The sequence below is a fragment of the Mauremys mutica genome, chromosome 3, assembly GCF_020497125.1.
Source record: "Mauremys mutica isolate MM-2020 ecotype Southern chromosome 3, ASM2049712v1, whole genome shotgun sequence".
NCBI classification, from domain to species: Eukaryota; Metazoa; Chordata; order Testudines; family Geoemydidae; genus Mauremys; species Mauremys mutica.
The window spans coordinates 209,885,006-209,908,181 of NC_059074.1; the positions used below are offsets into that span (position 1 = coordinate 209,885,006).

Below are 23,176 nucleotides of genomic sequence, written 5' to 3' on the forward strand. Positions count from 1 at the left end.
CATTACTTAAATACGATGCACACTGCAGGGCCACACAAATACGATGAACCCCAACTCCCCTTGGTGAGTGGTTACTCAAACAAGTAGTCCCATTCAAATCAATGGTACTACTCAGGTGAGCAACTCTGTACTAGTGAGTAAAGTCTCCACAATCTGACCCCAAATTTGTGAATTGTAAGTGTTTTTATTTATCTACCTTACAGACCACCCTGGGAACATATTTTTATTTACTTAGAACTAACTAGGTCGTGACTCAGACTACATAACCACACAAGTGAGCAGGAGGGAATGAGAACAAATGCTGACATCTGTTTTCAAACTTTTTCCATAAACATTTGAGCCAATACACAAGAATGTTCTAATGTTTCCCTATCACAAAAGGGATATAAACATGGCATCAGAAGTGGATTCATTTAGAAGTTCTAACGAGAATTCACAGATATTTTTGGTCAGCTCTACTCCCTTTTACTCTGTATGAAGAACAAAACCAAACCCCCCAGTTTTACTGAAGTATCACCAGGAGGCTTTGCTCTAAATTTACAAGTTACACGAAAAACAGTTAAACTTATGACTCATCCCAATGGTCGACAAAAGGATTCAGCCAATTAGCAAAGTAATGTTTGTTATACATGCATCATCAGTGAGCTGGTCATTCTGACCTCATGTAGACAGGATTTAAAGGTGTGAAGTTAATATATTTGAGCTAACTCATTTTAGAAGTCTAGTGTAAAAAAGGACCCCTATGGGAAATTCTGGCCCCATTTCAGCCAATGGGAGTTTTACCATTGACTTCAATGGGGCCAGGATTCTACCCTCTGCCATTAACCTATGCTGAGCTGGTCGAGTTAACAAGACATTGATTCAACCTACTTAGCATGTGTTAAAAGCAGTGCCTTCCCTACACTAGACTTTTATAACCTGTTTGCTAACACGTGCTAACATCACATCTTTAAATCCTAATCTATACAAGGCCTTTGAAAATGAACATGCAAGGTGCTGAGCACTCTCTGTACCCAATGATCTCCATGGGAGCTGAGGGCGAAAAGCACCTGACCGGACTGAGTGCCTTACCCCAAACATGCACTTGGACAGCTGGCTCTCACTACACTGGCTTCCCTCCCCAGTGAACATCAACCGGTCTCTCTCTTGCTCTAACAGCTGGCTTCCTCAGACGGGCTGTTGCCTCTGACAACCAGCTTCAGACATGTCCCTTTACAGCACTTTCCAGCCATGTACCTAAAAGTGCTTCAAAAGACAAATCTCATTATCCCCACTTTACAGATGGGGAAACTGAGGCACAGAGCAGCTCAGTGACAGTGCAAGGACTAAAACCCAGGTCTCCTAACTTTCAGTCCAGTGCCTTGTCTATTGCACCACACTGCTTCCCCGAGGAAGCAATGCTCTCCAGTGGCCTAATGGACAGGACATGCTCACCACTGAGAGATCACTTATCATTCCCGTCCTGTTTCAAATTCATCACTCTGTCTTTTGTCCCCACTCTCCTAAGTTATCTTGTTTGTCACCTGCTATCTCTGGTAGCTCAACAGTGGCAGCTTGTCCCTCCGAGCCACAGCTGGGCGTGGGCTAAGGCCCCTCTTCAGAGGAGTCAATTCATCTTTATGGCAGTTAGTTTTATTAGATGATATAGGACCATTTAAATCTAGCTGGTAAGGGCAGAGATGAAAGTCTGCACAAAGCTGTTTGTTTTAGCCCATTCCTTTATCGATCTTTTCGGATTAAAAAACATTTGAACTAACTTCCAAGAAAAATGTACTTACCTCGGTTGCTATAAATAGTCAACTTTGCTGATAACACTCCCTTTTGCATGCCTGACTCGGTATGTCCTAGTGCTAACTGGAATGCAGGCTACAAGCTACAGCCACAGTAGAGGGACCACGTGTGCTGTGGTGCCTGCCTTAGTTCAAAGTGGGATAAGGAATTGGTAACGTTAGGCTGGATTGGCACATTGCAATCCAGCCTGAGTAAAGACCAGCGTGTCCAAGAGCAGAGCCGGGAACAAACTGTGATTCTGAGAACCCCAATTCAGTCCCTCGTTCCACAGGGGAAGTAATCTGTGCCAGCCCTTTTTCTGGTGCAATTTACTTCCCTATCTGTGCTGGCCAGCACATCGGGATGGGAGCAGAGCCAAAGCCGTGCCCACCCCTCCCCTCCGCCTACCCATTCCCTGCCCACCTGAGTGAAGAAGAAGTGTCCTGTCCTCCCAGGCACAGACTGGCAATCCAGATAGGTGCTTATACTATGTTTAGGCGTCTTATCCAACTCATGACTGGGCCCAATAATCCTTCTCTCCTATAATGCTTCTATTTTAGAACACCAACAATTATATAGCACTTCTCACCTTCAAAGCACTTTACAAATAGGAACTACTTAATCCACATACCACCTGTGTGAGGGAAGAAGTATTACTGTTCCAGCTTTATAGCAGGGGAAAGTAAGAAAGAGGTTAAGGGACTTGTCCAAAACTAGCTGGCAAGCCAGTGGCAGAGCTAAGATGATTATGGCTGCACACATTCCTTAGGCTCTCAAAACCATTAATGACACATCAAAATACTATTACAAAGGGCCACATTTTCTCCTGCCCTCACTCAGCCACAGCCACATTACTTCAATAGGGAGCAGATCCAGATAATGGAACTCAAGAGTTCCTGAGCCCTGGTACTAAATCCATTCATCTAGTATATGCTTTGGCCCCAATCCTTAATTGCTTTATGGCCAATCTGCACTAGTGCAGAGGCAGAATGAATCTTAAAGTCAGCATATCTGGCCCTGGGAGGGTCACCCTACAGGGATCTTTGGGTGACACAGAGACAGTGTTGCAACAGCTTCTAGGCCACCTTCTTTTCCAGCCACTGTCACTGATTTCAGTGGAACTATTCCTGAATGACACTGGTGTACGCAAGTGGAGAATCGGACCCAAAGAATGCACTCTGCCCTTAGAACACACAGCATTTGCTTCTGCAGTTCCCAGCCATTAGAAATTTATGCTGTAGGATTTCACGATCCACCTAATCCCTGGATTTGATGGCACTCGCCACTTCCAGCAGCTGTTTAGCACTTTGCAGGATAGAACCCTATTGAACAGTCAAATGAAAAAAAGAGTCCCAATCAATTACATCACATAACGGCAGACAGATAAAAAGTGATAATTTTAAGTGCTTATATACAATTGCTAGAAGTCTAAATACTAAGATGTGTGAACTAGCATGCCTCATATTAAATGAGAATATTGATAAAATAGGTATCACAGAAACTTGGTGGAATGAGAACAATCAATGAGACACAATAATACCAGGGTACAAGATCTATCAGGATGACAAAATAGGTCATACTGGTGGGGGAGTGGCACTATATACGAAAGAAAGCGTATAGTCAAATGAAGTAAAAATCTTAAATGAACCAAACTGTACCACAGAATCTCTATGGACAATAATTCCATGCTTGAATAATAAGAATATAGCAGTAGGGATTAGGACTGTTGATTAATCACAGTTAACTCACGCGACTAGCTCAAAAAATTAATCATGATTAATCACAGTTTTAATCACACTGTTAAACAATAGAATACCAATTGAAATTTATTAACTACTTGGACATTTTTCTACATTATCATGCATATTGCATTCTGTGTTGTAATTGAAATCAAAGTGTATATTATTTTTATTACAAATATTTGCACTGTAAAAATGATAAACAAAAGTAATAGTGTTTTTCAATTCACCTCATACTGTAATGCACTGCATTTACTGTAGTGCAATCTCTTTGTCCTGAAAGTGCAACTTACAAATGTAGATTTTTTTTGTTACATAACTATACTCAAAAACAAAACAACATAAAACTCCAGAGCCTACAAGTCCAGTCAGTCCTACTTCTTGTTCAGCCAATTGCTAAGACAAACAAGTTTGTTTACATTTACAGGAGATAATTCTGCCCTCTTCTTATTTACAATGTCACTAGAAAGTGAAAACAGTATTTGCATGGACTTTGGAGCTGGCATTGCAAGGTATTTATGTGTCAGAAATTCTAAACATTCGTATGCCCCACAATTCCAGAAGACATGCTTCCATGCTGATGATGCTCATTAAAAAAAATAATGTGTTAATTAAATTTGTGACTGAACTCCTTGGGGAATAGTCCCCTGCTCTGTTTTACATGCTTTCTGCCATATATTTCATGTTATAGTAAGCTCGGATGATGACCCAGCACATGTTGTGCATTTTAAGAACACTTTCACTACAGATTTGACAAAACACAAAGAAGGTACCAATGTGAGATTTCTAAAGCTAGCTACAGCACTCAACTCAATGATTAAGAATCTGAAGTGCCTTCAAAAATCTGAGAGGGACAAGGTGTGGAGCATGCTTTCAGAAGTCTTAAAAGAGCAACACTCCAATGTGTAAACTACAGAAACCGAACCACCGAAAAAGAAAATCAACCTTTCTGCTGGTGGCATCTGACTCAGATGATGAAAATGAACATGCGTCAGACCACACTGCTTTGGACTGTTATCGAGCAGAACCTGTCATCAGCACGGACGCATGTCCTCTGGAATGGTGACTGAAGCATGAAGGGCCATGTGAATCTTTAGCGCATCTGACACGGAAATATCTTGCAAAACGCCCGTTCTCACTTTCAGGTGACATTGTAAACAAGAAGCTGGCAGCATTATCTCCTGTAAATGTAAACAAACTTGTTTGTCTGAGCGATTGGCTGAACAAGAAGTAGGACTGAGTGGATTTGCAGGCTATAAAATTTTACATTGTTTTTTAATGCAGGGGTTTTTTTGTACATAATTCTACATTTGTAAGTTCAACTTTCATGATAAAGAGATTGCACTACAGTACTTTTATTAAGTAAATTGAAAAATACTCTCTTGTTTTTTTACAGTGCAAATACTTGTAATCAAAAATAAATATAAAGTGAGCACTGTACACTTTGTATTCTGTGTTGTAATTGAAATCAACATATTTGAAAATGTAGAAAACATCCAAAAATATTTAAATAAATGTTATTCTATTATGGTTTAATCATGCGATTAATCACAATTAATTTTTTAATCACTTCACAGCCCTAGTAGGAATATATTACCGACCATCTGACAAGGATGCTGATAGTGAAATTCTCAGGGAGATTAGAGAAACTATAAAAATAAAAAACTCAATAATAATAGGGGATTTCAACTATCCCCATATTGACTGGGTACATCACCTCAGGACGGGTTGAAGAGATAAAGTTTCTTAACATCTTAAATGACTGCTTCTTGGAGCAGCTAGTCCTGGAACTCACCAGAGGAGGGGCAATTCTTGATTTTGTCCTAAGTGGAGCACAGGAATTGTCCAAGATGTGAATACAGCTGAACCGCTCAGTAATAGTGACCATAACATAATACAATTTAACATCGGGGGAGGAACGGGATGACACCAAGGCAGCCCACCATGGTCGCATTTAGTTTCAGAAAGGGGAACTACACAAAAATGAGGAAGTTACTTAAACAGAAATTAAAAGGTACAGCACCAAAAGTAAAATCCCTGCAAACTGCATGGAAACTTTTAAAAGACACCATAAGAGAAGCTCAATTTAAATGTATACACCAAATTAAAAAACATAGTAAGAGGCCCCAAAAAAGTGTCCCCATGGTTAAACAACAAAGTAAAAGAAGCTGTTAGAGGCAAAAAGGCATCCTTTAAAAAGTGGAAGTTAAATCCTATTGAAGAAAATAGAAAGGAGCATAAACTCTGGCAAATGAAGTGTAAAATATAATTAGGAAGGCCAAAAAAAAAATTTGAAGAACAGCTAGACAAAGACTCAAAAAGTAACAGAAAAAAAAAATTAAGTATGTCAGAAGCAGAAAACCTGCTAAACAACCAGTGGGGCCACTGGACAATCGAGATGCTAAAGGAGCACTCAAGGACAATGAGGCCATTGCAGAGAAACTAAATGAATTCTTTGCATCAGTCTTCATGGCTGAGGATGTGAGGGAGATACCCAAACCTAAATCATTCTTTTTAAGTCATTTTTCTCATCGATCAGTAACTGGTTAAAAGATAGGAAACAAAGGATAGGAATAAATGGTCAGTTTTCAGAATGGAGAGAGGTAAACAGTGGTGTCCCCCAGGAGCCTGTACTGGGACCGGTCCTATTCAACATATTCATAAATGATCTGGGAAAAGGGGTAAACGGTGACGTGGCAAAATTTGCAGATGATACAAAACTATTTAAGATAGTTAAGTCCAAAGCAAACTGAAGAGATAAAAAGGGATCTCACAAAACTGGGTGACTGGGCAAGAAAATGACAGATGAAATTCAATGTTGATAAATGCAAAGCAATGCACATTGGAAAATATAATTCCAACTATACATATAAAATGCTGGGATCTAAATTAGCTGTGACTACTCAAGAAAGAGATCTTGGAGTCATTGTGAATAATTCTATGAAAACATCCACCCAATGTGCAGCAGCAGCAGTCAAAAACGCTAACAGAATGTTGGGAATCATTAGGAAAGAGACAGATAACAAGACAGAAAATATATTGCCTCTATATAAATCAATGGTACGCCCACATCTTGAATAATGCGTGCAGATCTGGTCGCCTCATCTCAAAAGAGATATATTGGAATTGGAACATGTACAGAAAAGGGCAACCAAAATTACTGGGATATGGAACATGTGCACTCAACCAGTGGGGCTGCTCTAACTTACAGAAGCTTCCCAGAGCCCTTTACAAGCTGCTTTTCTGGCCAGCACACAGAGCTGCACAGGAATACCTATGCTGTCCTATGGCACCCAAGGAACATCTCCACTCTGGGAGAATACCTGGCACAAGGCAGGGGGAGGGCTCCCTGGGTTCTGGCATCAGAATGTCATAAAGGAATGGAACATGGCCCAGAATCAAGGCCAATGTGTCTAGCAAAAAATCAGTCAAGGTTTCCTTAACATATCGTCCTTGTGCTACAGTTGCTCACTAATCATATCAGAGAGATGATAATGCACCTGCACAACTGATCGTTTAGTAATTCCATGGCCCAAACTAATCTTCTTCAGCAATTTTATAGATGCTATAACTGCCTCATTTGATTACTGTTGAACAGCACTATAATTCTGCATTGCCATAAAATGTATTCAGTTGCAAGTCCTGTTTTTTCTACTGACCAGCTCACACACTTGAACCAGCCCTCTTTTAAAGCAACACTAACAAATCCTGAAGTTAAGAAAGACTATAGGAACCTACAGGTGTTCAAATAAATTCAAGGAATCCCAATCATCCATACCTTGTAAAGAATATTCTGTAGACGCAAAGGTCAGATTCCAGCACACACCAGGTGCCCTACACACTACTCAAGTGAACAAGCAAACTTAAAGCTGCCTTGAGTGGGTTGCTGAGGATTGCCCAAAGGTGGGGGAATCCTTAGCTGTCATAGAGACAGTGTAGCCCTCACCCCTCCCTGCATGTAGGGTCATGCCAGCCATGAGAAGGGGTGTGGCTGAAGTTTACTGTGCTCCACCAATCCCCAGCTGATGTAACTGTCCCTAGCCTCACTACAACCTGGTATGGTTTTTAGAGCACCTTTGAAGCTACTCTAAACTACACTGGGACAGGGCTGGTGTAGACAGGGAGCAGCAAATAGTTCTTTTGAGATTCCCCACTTCAGATGCACCCAACTGGGTGTGCCTTGAGTGCAGCTGACAGTTCAGCCCACGGCTACATTTTGAATACACAGCTCAATATTGTTTTGCATACTTAGACACATTTGCTACTGTTCTGAAAAATTACATGTAAAATTCAAGGTTTGCCATCAGTGAAGAAGATTGCTTTTCTTCCCTGTCATCATTATCCACAGTACAACTGTGCTGGGAAACCTGGGAAATAAAAGCTCTCTGTAACAGTGGGTTACCGTCATTAGTCCGATTCTAAAATGGGGAAAGTGAGCCACAGCGAGGCTAAGGGAATAAAACCAGTTTTCCCAGCTCCCAGCCTGATGCGGCTGATGTCATCACAGTTTCACATGACAGAAGTGGATAATCTGACAGCATCTCCTCATTTTAAATTGACTGAAAGCCTCCACTTCTAGTACTATTCATGTTAGAAGGGGTACTTGGAGCGCCCAAGTTTTGCATTCTTCCCGCAAGAATTCTTCCCAGCTTTTTCTAAAGGGCAAAAAGGAAAATTCACAGATTTGAAAATAAGCTGGATAAAGGAGAAACGCTGAGCCTTTCAGTCCTGAAAGTGTCCACTCAGACTACGGGCAGTTCTAGCTAAAAATGTAACAGAAATTTAGAGCCAGATTCTCATCTGGTGTAAATTGGCAGAGTCCCTTTGACAGCAATGAGGCTATGCTTGTTTATACCAGCAAGGAGCTTGTCCTTAATATTCATGTTAAAATATGCTCATTCGTGAGTGTGTGAAAGCAGGGAACCTCGCCCATCCCCATGCAAGAGAGAGAAATAATCACCTGCCAGGACCCAGAGTGCAAAGGAAAAGGGGCATATAGTTCTGTCCAGAGCTCTGACAAGCCCCAGGCAGGGCCTCATTTCTGGACAGGGGCATGGCTCCACTTCCCGTGCAACAGAATGATTGATGGAAACATATGCCACACCTGTTAAATGTAGGATAATACATCCAGGTAACAGTGCTCCTGCAGTGTGTCCATTCCCATCCCCAACACTGCTCTGCCTCTAGAGGAGGCAGAAGATTTAATATAGATATAATAATATTTCAGTGCAACAGTTCTTTCACTAGCCAGTAAAACTGCCATATTGGTATGCAAGACCCATTTTACAGCTATCTGAGAGAATGTGCCATACCTGTATGTGATTTTCACTTCAGTGCCAGGCTCATCTTTCTCCCAGATCAAAGCCACTCTGTCTGGAGACTGATGGACATGTTGGTCTAAACAGTTTACTATATGAAAAGAAATATTTAAGACAGCATTTTATTTGTTTTGTATTAAAGTCAAAGATGTTTGCAATTTGGCTAAGTTAGCTCCCTGGTCAGACATGCACGGAAATGAATATGAGGTGAAATATCAGAAGTTAGCTAAATAGACATGCGATCATCTACATTATTTGGAAAGTTTTTATTTGAGCTATTCACAGTGATGCACTGGATGTCATATTTGATCAGTAAACGGCCTTATAGAAGGGCACCCACATGAAAATCCTTGAGCCAGATCCTTGGCTGGTTTAGATCAGTGTAGCTGCACTGATTTCAAAGGGGCTATGCCAACATAAACCTGCTGAGGTTCTGGCCTGCTGTGTATGCAAACAGAAGAACCACTGATGCCACTATTGTCCTTTTTGCCCCAGGGCCGCCCAGAGGATTCCGGGGGCCCGGGGTCTTCGGCAGCGGGGGGCCCTTCCGTTCCGGGACCCGCCGCCGAAGTGCCCCGAAGACCCGCGGCGGGGACCCCCCGCCGCCGAATTACCGCCGAAGACCGGGCTGCACTTCGGCTGCGGGTCCCGCTTTGGCGGTAATTCGGCGGAGGGGGGCCCCGCCGCGGGTCTTCGGGGCACTTCGGCGGCGGGTCCCGGAACGGAAGGGCCCCCCGCCGCCGAATTACCGCCGAAGACCGAGCTGAACTTCGGCGGCAGGTCCCACTTCGGCGGTAATTCGCCGGCGGGGGGGTCGTTCCACCCCGGAGCGGAAGGACCCCCCGCCGGCGAAGACCGGGAGCAGAAGAAGCTCCTGCGCCCGGCCCCGCAAGAGTTTTCCGGGCCCCCCGGAGCGAGTGAAGGACCCTGCTCCAGGGCCCCCGAAAAACTCTCGTGGGGGCCCCTGCGGGGCTCGGGGCCTGGGGCAAATTGCCCCTCTTGCCGGCCCTGTTTTGCCCCAGAGAGGAGTGTTTTATTGGACAGCATCTTCATGCTCTAACTGGCCAAGAGACTCCACTTCTGGTATAAGGTTCCTGTTTACACTGAATGTGAAAGGAAAGTCCCTGTTTCGTGGTGATATGGTTCTTTAGCCAACCTTACTACTGATTTTCTATTAATTTTACCATATGGCTCACAAGGACTTACAATTCTCAGCGGCAGGGCTGTTAGGTGTACCTTAAAAACCATCTGCACTTTTGGCGTATCTAAAAATTATGCAGTGGTTATTCAACTCCACTGCTTTGGGTGTTTCACATGACATAGCCCTTTAATACACCCAGCCTGCCTTTGAAAAACAATCCAAATGTTTGTATGCCCTCTAGTTCAGCAACCTAGGCTGAAAGAGTTGGATACTTTTCATATTTTCTGCTGCTATGCCCCAGCCACACTCATAGAGAGCTGATTTTGTTTGTATAAAGACCAATGCTTAACATTACTTCCAAACTTTTATAAACAGTATCTGATAAGTTGTATGGCAGTGGGAACTGGCTGGGTCCCTTCACCAGGGCCGGTGCAAGGATGTTTCACACCCTAGGCAAAACTTCCACCTTGTGCCCTCCCCCCCCCGTGCCCCCGCCCTGAAGCGCCCTCCCCCCCCCCGCAGCAGCTCCCCCCCTCCGCCCTGAGGTGCCCCCCCTGCAGCAGCTCCCCACCCCCCACCCTGAGGCACCCCCCGCCCTAGCTCACCCCTGCTCCGCGCACGAGCACCCCGAGCACGCCGTGGCTGCTTCACTTCTCCCGCCTCCCAGGCTTGCGGCGCCAATCAACTTAGGCTCCACAAGCCTGGGAGGCGGGAGAAGTGAAGCGGCCATGGTGTGCTCGGGGAGAAGGCGGGGCAGGGGTGAGCTGGGGCGGGGAGTTCCCCTGCGTGTCGCCCCCCCCTTACTTGCTGCAGGCAGCCCTCCCCACGCTCCCCTGTCCCAGCGCCCTCTGCCTAAATGCCAGCGGCGACTGGGGCAGCCGAAGATCTGGCCGCCATGGTCGCTGCCGAAGAAAATAGCGCCCCCCAAATGCCAGCGCCCTAGGCGACTGCCTAGGTCACCTAAATGGTTGCACCAGCCCTGCCCTTCACTGTGCATTTCCTGACTTTTCAACATTTGAGAGTTTTTTAGATGGGTACAATTTTTTGTAGAGAAAGTATAATATTTGGAGGGGGGACTAAATTATTTCCATAGGAATATATGTAGATCAGTTCCCATTACGAAGTCTGAGAGTACAACGTTATTTCTATTTTGTGTACTTTCATTACTTATTACTTCGTCATTTTAAATCTCTAGCCATATAGCAGGAAAAATGGGTTAGGTTTTTCCAAGACATTAAAGGACACCCTGTAATGAAGTAGTTGCTATGCATATTAACCACTATATGATGCGTTAGATATTAACAAGAAATCTAAACTAAAAGTTAATGATCTAATTACATGGTTTTAAGTGCATTTAATTTACTCCAACAGGTCATTATTAAAAGCAACCATACATAAATAAATAGTTTTTGAAAACAGTAACTTTTAAAAACAATTGATGCAGAATACCCAGTAATGTTATTATCTATGGGGTAAACAAATGGTTTTCTAATGTTACAACTCCAATGTAAATTAAGCATTCTGGTGTCCCCATTTGTTTGTGGGAGGGTGAAGGATGTTTTTTTGCTTTTGTTTTAAAGAGATGAGCTGCAGTTCCTGGGCCTGATTCTGCTCTCCCATCAGGTTTATGTTCCGATGTTGTTCTGTATTTGCACTGCTGTAACAGAATCGGCCCCTATACATTTTACATACAGTAAGTGCAATCCCCAGTAAAGTCAGGAAATTTGTCCCACTGTATCTAAATTTCAAGAAAACACATCCCTTCCAACTCAGAAATATCCACTGGGAGACTTGGTTGTAAAAATGCATTAACACAAAAGTTAAACACAGTAACATATGTCATCATAATACTGCACACTGTCCAAGGTGGTCAGTACTAAGGCTATAAGAAGTGCAGGCTGTGATTTTGGAAATCACAACTTTTAACACTCACCGCAACTTTCAGCACTTGGCAAAACTTTTTATAATTGTCACAAATTTGAGTGGCACTGCGACCCCGTGTGCCAGGTTGCAATACCATGCACTCGCAGGGTCACAATGCCACTCAAATTTAGCAAAGGGCAGCCAAGCCCACTTGCTGCCCCATCTCCATGTATTGCCACCTGCAGTCATCTCTGCTGGTACTGGCCTCACACTTTGTCCAGGTACAGTTCTGAGCAGCAGCAGCTCCTGCATGACCTCAAGAACTTTGTGTTCCATGGCTGCCTGGCCACACGTGGAGGAGGCCCCAGTGACAGTGGCTAGGTAAGGACTGGGGCTTGTGCATCCCACAGGGCTGGGACAAGGGAGCCTGGTGATGCTTGTCCCACACAAGGCCTCCATGGGTCTCTGGGGCTGGCTCAAGGGCTTGCCCTGCCCTGCAGATTGGAGGAATGGGGGGCGGGTTTCCAGCCCCTGTTGAAGGGTAAAGGACTCTGCTGCCAGTTCCACATCTTGTGAATTACAAAACAAGAGTTTAGGTCTGCACCCCCCACATCTCTGCCCCGAAGGAACCCATACCTCTGTCCTGAAGGAAGGCCCCCTCTGTTCTGAGGGCACCTCGACACACACCTGCACCTGCTTGTCATGACAGAGGCACAGCCTTGCCAAATTTGAGTGGTGCCAGTTCACAGCACCACTTACTCAAATTAGTGTGTTTTGGTTTGTTTATGGTATTTAACTGACTGCACCAAAGCCACAAATGTAACAAACAGTGGACACAACTTTTGAACCAAAGACATCTCAACTTATCTTCTTATGCTCTAACTTTCTTATGGCCTTTCTCATTATATGCCAGGGATGCTATAGATCAATGGTTCTCAACCTGGGGTCCAAGGCCCCTTGGGGGGCCGCCAAGCATGGCTAGCATCAAACTTGCTAGGGCCCAGGGCAGAAAGTCAAAGCCTCACCACATGGGACTGCAGCTTGGGCCCCCGAGCCCTACCACCAGGGCCTGACGCTGAAACCTGAGCTACTTAGCCTTGAGGTGCCCCCTGTGGTGTGGGGGCCCGGGCAATTGCTCTCCTTGCTACCCGCTAACGCCAGCCCTGGCTTTTATAGGCAGGGAAACAGCTGTTGTGGCACAGCTGGGCCATGGAGTTTTTATAGCACTTTGGGGGCGGGGGGGGGGGGGGCTCAGAAAGAAAAAGATTGCGAACCCCTGCTGTAGACATTCAATTCCCAGGTTCATTCCCTGCTCCAACATAGACTTCCTGTATGACCTTGGGCAAGTCACTTAACTTCTCTGTGCCTCAGTTTCCCATCTGAAAGATGGGGATGATAGTACTTCCCTCCCTCAAAGGCAGGTTGTGAGAATACATACATTAAAAGATTGTGAGGTGCTTTGAGATCTACTGAAGAAAAGCATTATATAAGAGCTAGGTATGATTATTATTATTTGCACACAGTTAAGCCTGCTGTGAAAAAGCACTCTGAGTCTAAACTTGGCTCAGAGATCATTCACCATTTATTCAAATACAGAGAATTCTTTTTATAAACTCTTCTAGAAGCAAGCCAAAAATCTGCAAGCATGCAGAGGGGGAGGGGACGGGACCAGGAAGTGGAGGGACAGGGACCTGTGGGAATCGGTGCCCCCAAATCTATGCATTGTGCTCGGGTACTTTGCAGCACCCATTCACGTGCAGCTATGGAGCACGGCAGCACCAGAAGGTCAAGCTGACATTGACTCACTGCCCCAGCAACATTTTGACTCACAGATGGGGGTAATGGAGCACTCAGTGGGAGTTACTGCTGCCTCAGAGTATATCATCTACACTGCAGCTAGACACCAGCAGGTGGCCTGTGCCAGCTGACTCAGGCTCCAGGGGCTCAGGCTGAGGGGCTGTTGAACTGTAATGTAGACTTCCTAGCTTGGGCTGGAGCCCAGGATCTAAGTCACTGCAGGGTGGGAGAGTCCCAGACCTTGGACTGCAGCCAGAGCTTGGAAGTCTTCACTGAGCCTGAGGGATTTTCATTGCAGCGTTGACATACCTTCAGACTCCAACTGACCAAAGCATGCTCTTAAGTGCTTTGCTGAATAGGAATGGACTGCTGAATTGGGGTCTACTAGCATTAATTGTTGACTGATTATTCACCCTACATTTCCTGTTATTTCACCACACTGATTCTAGTATATATCCCAATGGACCACCCTGCACAAACCTCTTCATTCTTTACTACAGGGAGAGGAAGAGAAAAAATGCTAACAACAAACAGGCAAGGAAATCCCCTGATATCCTTGGTTTGCTTCCAGCCTGGGCACTGTGACAGCAACATCCTGTTTCTTTTAAAAAAAAATAATAATAATAAAAAAAAAAGATAGCCTAAGAGCCAATCCTTACAAAATAACAGGGTAAGGAAGGGTGAACTTGGAGCCATTTTTAAAAAACATTTAACTCTAGTTTAGGGTTTTTCTTAGATTACTATTATTATCGCTTGTATTTGCTTTTAACACAGAAAACCAGATTGTTCAGAAAAGCAATACCTGCAGAATCCTGAATGGGTTGCATCCATGATTTTCTAATTTTTTTGGTGTATAAAAATCTTTTCACATTTTATATATCCGAGGGCATTTGAATGGCATCTTTTGTAAAAATCTGTGGAATAAAGCTATATGTCAAGGTCTTAAAGACCACCCTTCTCTAAGGCCAGCATTGCTTTGGAAACACGTCAGACTGTTCTATAACAGAAACTGTGAATAGTTCCCTCCAAATAACTACTGTTATTTCTAAGTCATCGGCCTATCACCTGACAGTTGGAACCACACCATAGTACATGTCTGAGAATAAATAAAAAGCCTAAAGAGTAGAGTGAATGAACATGCTGTGTGACCTTGCAGCAAAACATAGAGAGCTTGAAGTACAGACATCTGAAGCAGGCCAGCACAACATACGGCCCGCGGAGCCTCACTGTGCGGCCCGCGGGGGGATTCTGAATCCCTCACACACGGCGCTCTGCGGGCAGCCCAGAGCCCTTTGAATCCCAGCCGTGGCTAAGAGTCAGAGGGCTCTGGGCTGCCTGCAGCCGCGGGGAGCCCAGATCCCTTTAAATCCCAGCCACGGCCGGGAATCAAAGGGCTCTGCGCTGCCCGCAGCCGCGGGGAGCCCAGAGCCCTTCAAATCCCAGCCGCAGCCAGGAGTCAGAGGGCTCTGGGCTGCCCGCAGCCGCAGGGAGCCCAGAGCCCTTTAAATCCCAGCCGCAGCCGGGAGTCAGAGGGCTCTGGGCTGCCTGCAGCCGCGGGGAGCCCAGATCCCTTTAAATCCCAGCCACGGCCGGGAATCAAAGGGCTCTGCGCTGCCCGCAGCCGCGGGGAGCCCAGAGCCCTTTAAATCCCAGCCGCAGCCGGGAGTCAGAGGGCTCTGGGCTGCCCGCAGCCGCGGGGAGCATAGAGCCTTTTAAATCCCAGCCGCAGCCAGGAGTCAGAGGGCTCTGGGCTGCCCGCAGCCGCAGGGAGTCCAGAGCCCTTTAAATCCCAGCCGCAGCCGGGAATCAAAGGGCTCTGCGCTGCCCGCAGCCGCGGGGAGCCCAGAGCCCTTCAAATCCCAGCCGCAGCCGGGAGTCAGAGGGCTCTGGGCTGCCCGCAGCCGCGGGGAGCACAGAGCCCTTTAAATCCCAGCCACAGCCGGGAATCAAAGGGCTCTGCGCTGCCCGCAGCGGAGGGCAGCCCAGAGCCCTTTGAATCCCAGCCCAAGGCCACTGATTGCCCCCTCCACGACCCCTGCCCTAACTGCCCCTCAGGACCCCCACCCCCTATCTAACACAGCTGGTCCTTGTCTCCTGATATCCCTCTCCCAGGACCCCACCCCCTATCTAAATGCCGCTGCTCCTTGTCCCCCGATTGCCCCCTCCCAAGACCCCTGCCCCTAACTGCCCCTTGGGACCCCAGCCCTATCTAAGCCTCCCTTCTCCTTGTCCCCAACTGCCCCCTCCTGAGATCCCCCCCAACTTCCACTCAAGACCTCACCCCCACCTGTCCCCTGATGAACCCGAGACTCCCATGCCTATCCAACTGCTGCCTGTCCCCTGACTGCCCCCCTGAACCTCCACCCCATCCAACCCCCCCTGCTCCCTGTCCCTTGACTGCCCCCTGGAGCCCCTTATCCCTTCTCCAACCCCCAGCCCCCTTACCGTGCCACTCAGACCAGCGTGTCTGGCTCCATGCAGCTCCAGACACATTGCTGCCATGCTCCCCCGCGGAGCCCACAGCCCCCCACCAGCACCTGCCTTCCAGATTTGAACACCTCAAAATTCAGGAGTGCTCAAGCTCAGTTTGGGCAGCTGTTACTTCATTTCTCCCAAATCAAATATACTGATCCACTGTAACTTGCTGTAGAAAAAGTAGGATAAAACTAAGCAAGAAATGCTTATTAGCACTGGAATTGCTATTTTCAACAGCCATTGCCTTTTTGTTTGTTTGAAAGGAAGACAGTGATATTGCACTGGCAAATTCCCCATAGAAAGAAAGAGTGGAACAAAAGAATAATAAAGGCACCTCAACTTTTCCTCATTTATGGAGGACAGTCTTATAATATGCATCCAGATATCCTCCAATCACACAAGCTGAAAATTGTTCCACTTTACTGCAGCTCTGTAACCATATGGGAACCAATCCCGTCTGTGTTTTGTGCACATACAAAATTCCTGCTGAATGACCCACCCTGGGAGCGAGTTACCAGTGACCCAGGGCTGGGGCGGCAGGAGGTCGGGGGGGCACTGGTGGGGGAGAGCCCAGGGCTGGGGCAGCAGCGGGGTGGGGGGAGGGCACTGGTGGGGAGGAAAGGGGGAAGCCCAGCGCTGGGGCGGCAGGGGGTGTGGGTGTGGGGAGAGCCCAGGACTGGCAGCAGGGGGGAGCCCAGGGCTGGGATGGGGGGCAGCCAATTTTTTTTTTTGCTTGGGGCAGCAAAAAACCTAGAGCCGGCCCTGCCGGGTTCCCCCAGCCGCCGGAGCCCCGGGCCCTTTAATTTGCCCCTGAGGGCTCCCAGCCACCTCTTCAGCTGGGAGCCCCCGGTTGATTTAAAATCAAAATCTCCCCACCCCCAACCTTCCTTTTTGGCCCACAGCTGTTTTGGTGGGGTGGCGCTGGGGAAGGAGGGTTTGTTTCTGCAGGGCTGGGCGGCCCTGGGGCGGGGTGTTTCTGTGGGGCCGGGAGGTTTCGGCCCTCAGCTGTTTTCTTTGGAGGAACGTGGCCCTCGCTGCTTTACAAGTTGTGCAGGCCTGATCTAAAGAAATCATCACTTTCCTATGGCTAGACTGTGAAACTCTTACTCCATGAGTGGTGCCACTGAAGTCAACGGGACTACTTGAGGAGTAAGGGCTACTGGTCATGCATAAGAGGGTCTATAGTTATTAAAATGTCAGGGTCTGCAGGACGATGCCAGGATAGCATTCTTCTCCCTTACATGGGCAGATTTTTGCTTTCCACTCACTGGTACTCAGAACAGTCATGACAAAGTATTTTCTTTTAAAAATGTTAAAGATGGGTGAAGAGACCAGCAATCAGCATGTCATTTGAAACAGAAAACAGAGTGATGATTCCTACATTCTTTATCACTTTTTCATTTTCCTCAATAATTTAACAATATTTTACATGAGTAATAGGATGCCCTAATGCGGATACTGCAGAGCCCTTTACATCACCAATGTGCAGCCATCTATGAACTAGCGTAAAGCATGCTGCACAACAATGGTCAGAAGAGCAACTATGGTCAGGAATATCATAGCAAACTGTACAATTACGATAAGCAATATAGTATCCCTTAATGTCACTGTACCTGTAAAATGTACAGTGAATCTGTATGCACCCACCCAACAACCTCTCTCTAATAACTATCTGAAAAGGACTCCAGTATCTTTTTAAGAACAGTTTTCCTTAATTAGAAAATAACATATATAACATCTGAGGTTTTATTTCTAAAGGTGTGTGACCAGGTAGTAAAACATTACCTCAATAATGTCTATGCAAGAGAGGACAGAGGTAAAGTCACTGAGGCGGCCTTAATTTCGCCACTTCTTGATTCTGAGTATTAACCTTCATAGTCTAGTAGTGTTTTCTTAACTGAATTTCATAGTCTTTAGAGGAATAAAGATTAAAAAAAACATTCCAAGATGTGCAACTATTTGCTCAGCAGCATTATAATGCTCTGTTCAATAAGTGCAAGCATGATCCCTGCACATCTATGTTAAGGACCACTGTAAGTGGCCCTTCGGAGACCCTGCACAGAAGGCTGTGACAGGTCAAACCATGGCAGTGCTAAAAGTGAAGAAAAGAAATCTGTTTTTTCATGGTTCAAATGACCCGGTTCTACATACTGTTGGTATAGAGTGGCTGCAAAGGAACTTGCTGACATAAATAAAAAATCTGTGATAATACTTTTAAATGAAAATGGACAAACATTTTCATCTGTAAGTCTCAAAAGCAATTTGCATAGATGTAATCTTATATTACAGATGGGGCTACTGGAGCAAAGATTTTTACAAGTTCACAAACCAAATTAGTGTCAGATTAAGGACCTGAAACAGGTATTTTGGCTATAGACACCAAGGGCTATCCCCATACCACACAAATTTTCTGTCTCCAATTTTTTAAATTTGTCAAATATGCCTAATAATGAGTACTTTTTCACAAAAACCCCCAATGCATTTTGCAAAGCTAAACACAAATTAGAAGCCCCGGTTGGCAGATGGATTGACCAAGGCACCAAAAAAATTAAGTGATTTACCCAAGTTCACATGTACATTTTATGAAGTGAAACTTACTTTATTCACTGTGCACTTTAAGAGAGACATGCATTAACTATGCAGCTAACTTTGACGCCCACACATGTGCTACAGAGCCAGCCTGCACTATGAAAACTGGTCCGATGTGCCAAAAATAAAACAAAAGATGGCGTCTGCAGCAGCAGTAGGAAAAGTGCCACCTACTTAATGACCATTACCTATTCCTGCAGCATCTGTTTTCTGTGCAGGTCTCTCATCCAAATACTAGCAACTTCACACCTGCTTAGCTCAAATTACACCCCAAGTGAGAGAACATCCCAAATAGCAAGGCTATTATAAACTATATCATTTCTGAGACATGTAAAAGTAGATTAAAAACAGACACTTGAAGCATCCCAGCCTGTCTCCCTCCTCGCTAAGAGCAGGGGAAGTTTCCAGCATATGTTTATGTGGCATGGGCTGGGCTTGGTGAGACAACGCCTCCTTCTTCACGAATCAGCGAACCAGGATGAGCCCATCCCACATGCTGCTTGTGAATGGAGAAGTTGAGGAAACAGAAGAAGCAGACACAGGCAAAATAATTAAAAGCAAGCACCAATAGAGAGGGTTGGTGGGAGACGTCCGGAGGTCATGCCGACTGGGAGTTAGAAAAAGGATATGTGGGTACAGGGAAGCTAGAAGACTGGAGGGTATAGGACTTGGGTGGATGGCCAGAAGGTTATAGGGACTTGGGAAAGATAGAGGTTTAAGGGTTTGGATTTCAAGGGATAATAGAGAGGGACCAGAGACTGAAAGTGCCTGGTGATGATATGGGGGATTGATGAAGGGTTGAGATGGTGGGAGACTGATGAGACAAAGTGGATGTGGAACTGGGGGGACTGGTACGATGGGAGTGTAGGGAAGAGCGGAGTGATGGGAGTTAGGAATTATATAGTGGATTATATGGAGTTGGGAGGGTTGGGGACAGCAATGATGGGAATGGGAGATAACATTGATGTGCAGGTGATGGAGGGATTATGAAGGGGTATGACCAAGTATTATATGAGATAAGGGATGCAGGGGAGTTGGGATGGGCTACGGGGAGTGACAAGGTTTTGGAGGTGAAAAAGGATTGGGGAGAAGATGACTGGGGATGATGGAGGACTAGGGGAGAGGGTAGGGGACACCCAGGGGAGATGATGGGGATATAGAATGCTGGGGCATTAGGAATGCAAAGGGGGTTGGAGATGCCCAGGAGTGGGGGGGATGATGAGTAGGGGTGAAAGAGGAGGTGGATGAGGATGACTGGGGGAGTGAGGGTGCCCAGGGCAATTGCCCGTGAACAGGGAGCCTGGCAAAGGATGATGGGGAGCCTAGGAAGAGTCCTGGGGATGCCCTAGGGTCCAGCAGAAGGTTGGGGGAGGTCCTGGGAGTCCAGTAGGGAATGTCTGGGGGTGGGTGAGGGTCTGAGGATGCTGGGAGTGGAGGTTGGCAGGGGACGGATGAGAGATTGGGGTTCTAGGGGTCCAGTTGGGGATGTGCGGTTGCAAGGTAGAAGGCTGGAGGTTGGCTGGGGATCCAGGAGTGGAGCTTTGAGGGTCTGGGAGTGAAGCCCAGAGATCCAGGGTGGAGGCTGGGGGTCCCCCTGGGAGAAGACAAGGGGTCCCAGACTCCAGTTGTGGGTTTGGGGAGACTGGGGGTGCCCGGGGGTCCAGCAGTCCAAATCTGGGGGGGCCCTGGGGAGGTTGGGGTTCCCAGGGAGAAGGCTGGGGGGCCTGGGGTTCCCAGGCTGGGGGGACTCAGGGGTCCACGCTTGGGAGGAGGTTGGGGGGCCCAGGAGAAGATTTGGGGGCCTGAGGGGAGGCTGGGGGGCCCGAGAGGAGGTTGGGGGTCCGGGATCCCAAGGCTGGGGAGGTCAGGGGGAGGTTGGGGAGCCCGGGGGAGGCTGGGGAAGGTGGGGGCCCGGGATCCCAAGGCTGGGGGGCCAGGGGGAGGTTGGGGACCCGGGGGAGGCTGGGGAAGGTGGGGGCCCGGGATCCCAAGGCTGGGGGGCCCGGGCGGAGGCTGGGGGAGGTTGGGGGGCCCGGGATCCCAAGGCTGGGGGGCCAGGGGGAGGTTGGGGACCCGGGGGAGGCTGGGGAAGGTGGGGGCCCGGGATCCCAAGGCTGGGGAGGTTGGGGGGAGGCTGGGGGGCCAGGGGGTGGTTGGGGGGCCCGGGGGGAGGCTGGGGAAGGTGGGGGCCCGGGATCCCGAGGCTGGGGGGCCGGAGGGAGGCTGGGGGGCCCGGGATCCCAAGGCTGGGGAAGGTGGGGGCCCGGGATCCCAAGGCTGGGGAGGTTGGGGGGAGGTTGGGGGTGGCTGGGGGAGGTTGGGGGGCCCGGGCGGAGGCTGGGGAAGGTGGGGGCCGGGACCCCAAGGCTGGGGAGGTTGGGGGGCCCAGGAGAAGATTTGGGGGCCCGAGGGGCGGTTGGGGGTCCGAGGGGAGGCGGGGAAGGTTGGGGCCCAGGATCCCGAGGCTGGGGAGGTTGGGGGGAGGCTGGGGGCCTGAGGGGAGGTTGGGGACCCGGGGGGAGGCTGGGGAAGGTGGGGGCCCGGGATCCCAAGGCTGGGGGGCCAGGGGGAGGTTGGGGACCCGGGGGAGGCTGGGGAGGTGGGGGGGCCCAGGAGAAGATTTGGGGGCCCGAGGGGCGGTTGGGGGTCCGGGGGGAGGCTGGGGAAGGTGGGGGCCCGGGATCCCGAGGCTGGGGAGGTTGGGGGGAGGCTGGGGGGCCAGGGGGTGGTTGGGGGCCCGGGGGAGGCTGGGGAAGGTGGGGGGAGGCTGGGGGGCCCGAGGGGAGGTTGGGGGCCCGGGGGAGGCTGGGGAAGGTGGGGGGAGGCTGGGGGGCCCGAGGGGAGGTTGGGGGCCCGGGGGAGGCTGGGGAAGGTGGGGGCCCGGGATCCCGAGGCTCGGGAGGTTGGGGGGAGGCTGGGGGGCCCGAGGGGCGGTTGGGGGTCCGGGGGAGGCTGGGGAAGGTGGGGCCCGGGATCCCGAGGCTCGGGAGGTTGGGGGGCCCGGGGCCCGCCCCCCGCTTACCGGACACGTTGAGGCGGCCGCCCGGGAACCAGCGGACGCGGTCCGGGCCGAGCTGGCTGTCGCAGGCCGTGTGGTAGGGGCTGTCCCAGCGCAGCGCCTCGCGGCCCAGCGCCCCCCAGAAGGCGGCGGGCTCCCGGGCCGCCCGCTCCCGCAGCTCCTGGTAGCCCGCGGCCAGCAGGGCGGCGCCAGCCCGCTCCCGGGGCCCGCCGGGGCTGCCGCTGGCCGGGCGCGCCGGGGGCTGCCTCAGGGGGGCGCCGCTCCGGCCCCAGGGGCTTCCCCGGCTGAGGGCGCGCAGCGCCCGGCCCCACGCTGCGGCCGCTGCCATGGTCCTGTCAGCCCGAGCGCCGCTGGGCCCGCTCCGGGTCCGGGGCGGGGAGCCTCGCCCGGCACCGCCCCCAGCACCCGCCCCGCGCGGGCCCAACGGCGCCGCCTGCTGCCAGCGCCGCCCGCCCGCTCGGCCCGGCCCCCTATACACCCCCTAAACCCATATACACCCTGTGTGCTCCATCGTACACACCCTAAACCTCTGTACGCCCTCTGCACTTCCCCCATATACCCCCAAGCCCATATGCACCATACACTCCCCCATACCCTCCCTATATACCCCGTAAACCCTCGCTTCCCTGATACACTCCAGACATACTTCCTAAACCCCTATGGGTCCCATACACTCTTCCATATGCCTTCTAATCCTCCATACACCTCACACACCCTCTAACCTCCCATGCCCTCCCGGATACACCCAATACATTCCCCCATAACCCTCTAAACCCCACACCCTCCCTTAGGATCCCCTAAATCCCTATCCAACCCATAAACTCCACCATATATCATCTAAACCTCTACACCCTGTACTTCCCTGAAATCCCCATACCATACCCTATACAGCCCCTAAACCCCTGTACACCCTCTAAACTCTCACACACTCCCCTATACCTTTGCTAAGCCCCCAAACACTCCCCCATCACTTTCACAGCGCTCCTGGTATACTCTCCGTAGCCCCTATATACTCCCCTTACACGCCTCATTATCCCCATACAGTCTCTTGAACCCCTGTGCACTCCCTCATCCTCCTTACAGCCTTCCCAATCGTCTCCCACCCAATCCCCTATACACTCCACATCTTCCTCGCAGCCCCTCCTATACCCTGCACATCACCCTCCCCAACTCCCACACACTTCTTCCCCATACATCTGTTAGGCCTGGTCTACACTGGGGGGGGGTTCGATCTAAGGTACGCAACTTCAGCTACGCGAATAGCATAGCTGAAGTCGAAGTACCTTAGTTCGAATTACTTACCCATCCTCACGGCGCGGGATCGACGTCCGCGGCTCCCCCGTCGACTCCGCCACCGCCGTTCGCGGTGGTGGAGTTCCGGAGCTGACGGGAGCGCGTTCGGAGTTCAATATATCACGTCTAGATGAGACGCAATATATCGAACTCCAAGAAATCGATTGCTACC

The 23,176-nt window shown here is 49.1% G+C and overlaps 1 protein-coding gene across 1 annotated transcript in view; it reads right to left on the reverse strand.

Moving 5' to 3' along the window:
• The window catches only part of ACSS1 (acyl-CoA synthetase short chain family member 1), a 73,149-nt gene extending 51,084 nt beyond the window's left edge, over positions 1–22,065 (reverse strand). The window contains exons 1-2 of the mRNA XM_045011078.1: positions 21,715–22,065; positions 8,822–8,918 (exon numbers count right to left, since the gene is read on the reverse strand). Of these exons, the coding sequence (XP_044867013.1) occupies positions 8,822–8,918; positions 21,715–22,039 (422 nt within the window). The 5' untranslated portion in view covers positions 22,040–22,065. The remainder of the gene's footprint in view (positions 1–8,821; positions 8,919–21,714) is intronic.
• Between the last annotated feature and the right edge of the window lie 1,111 nt (positions 22,066–23,176).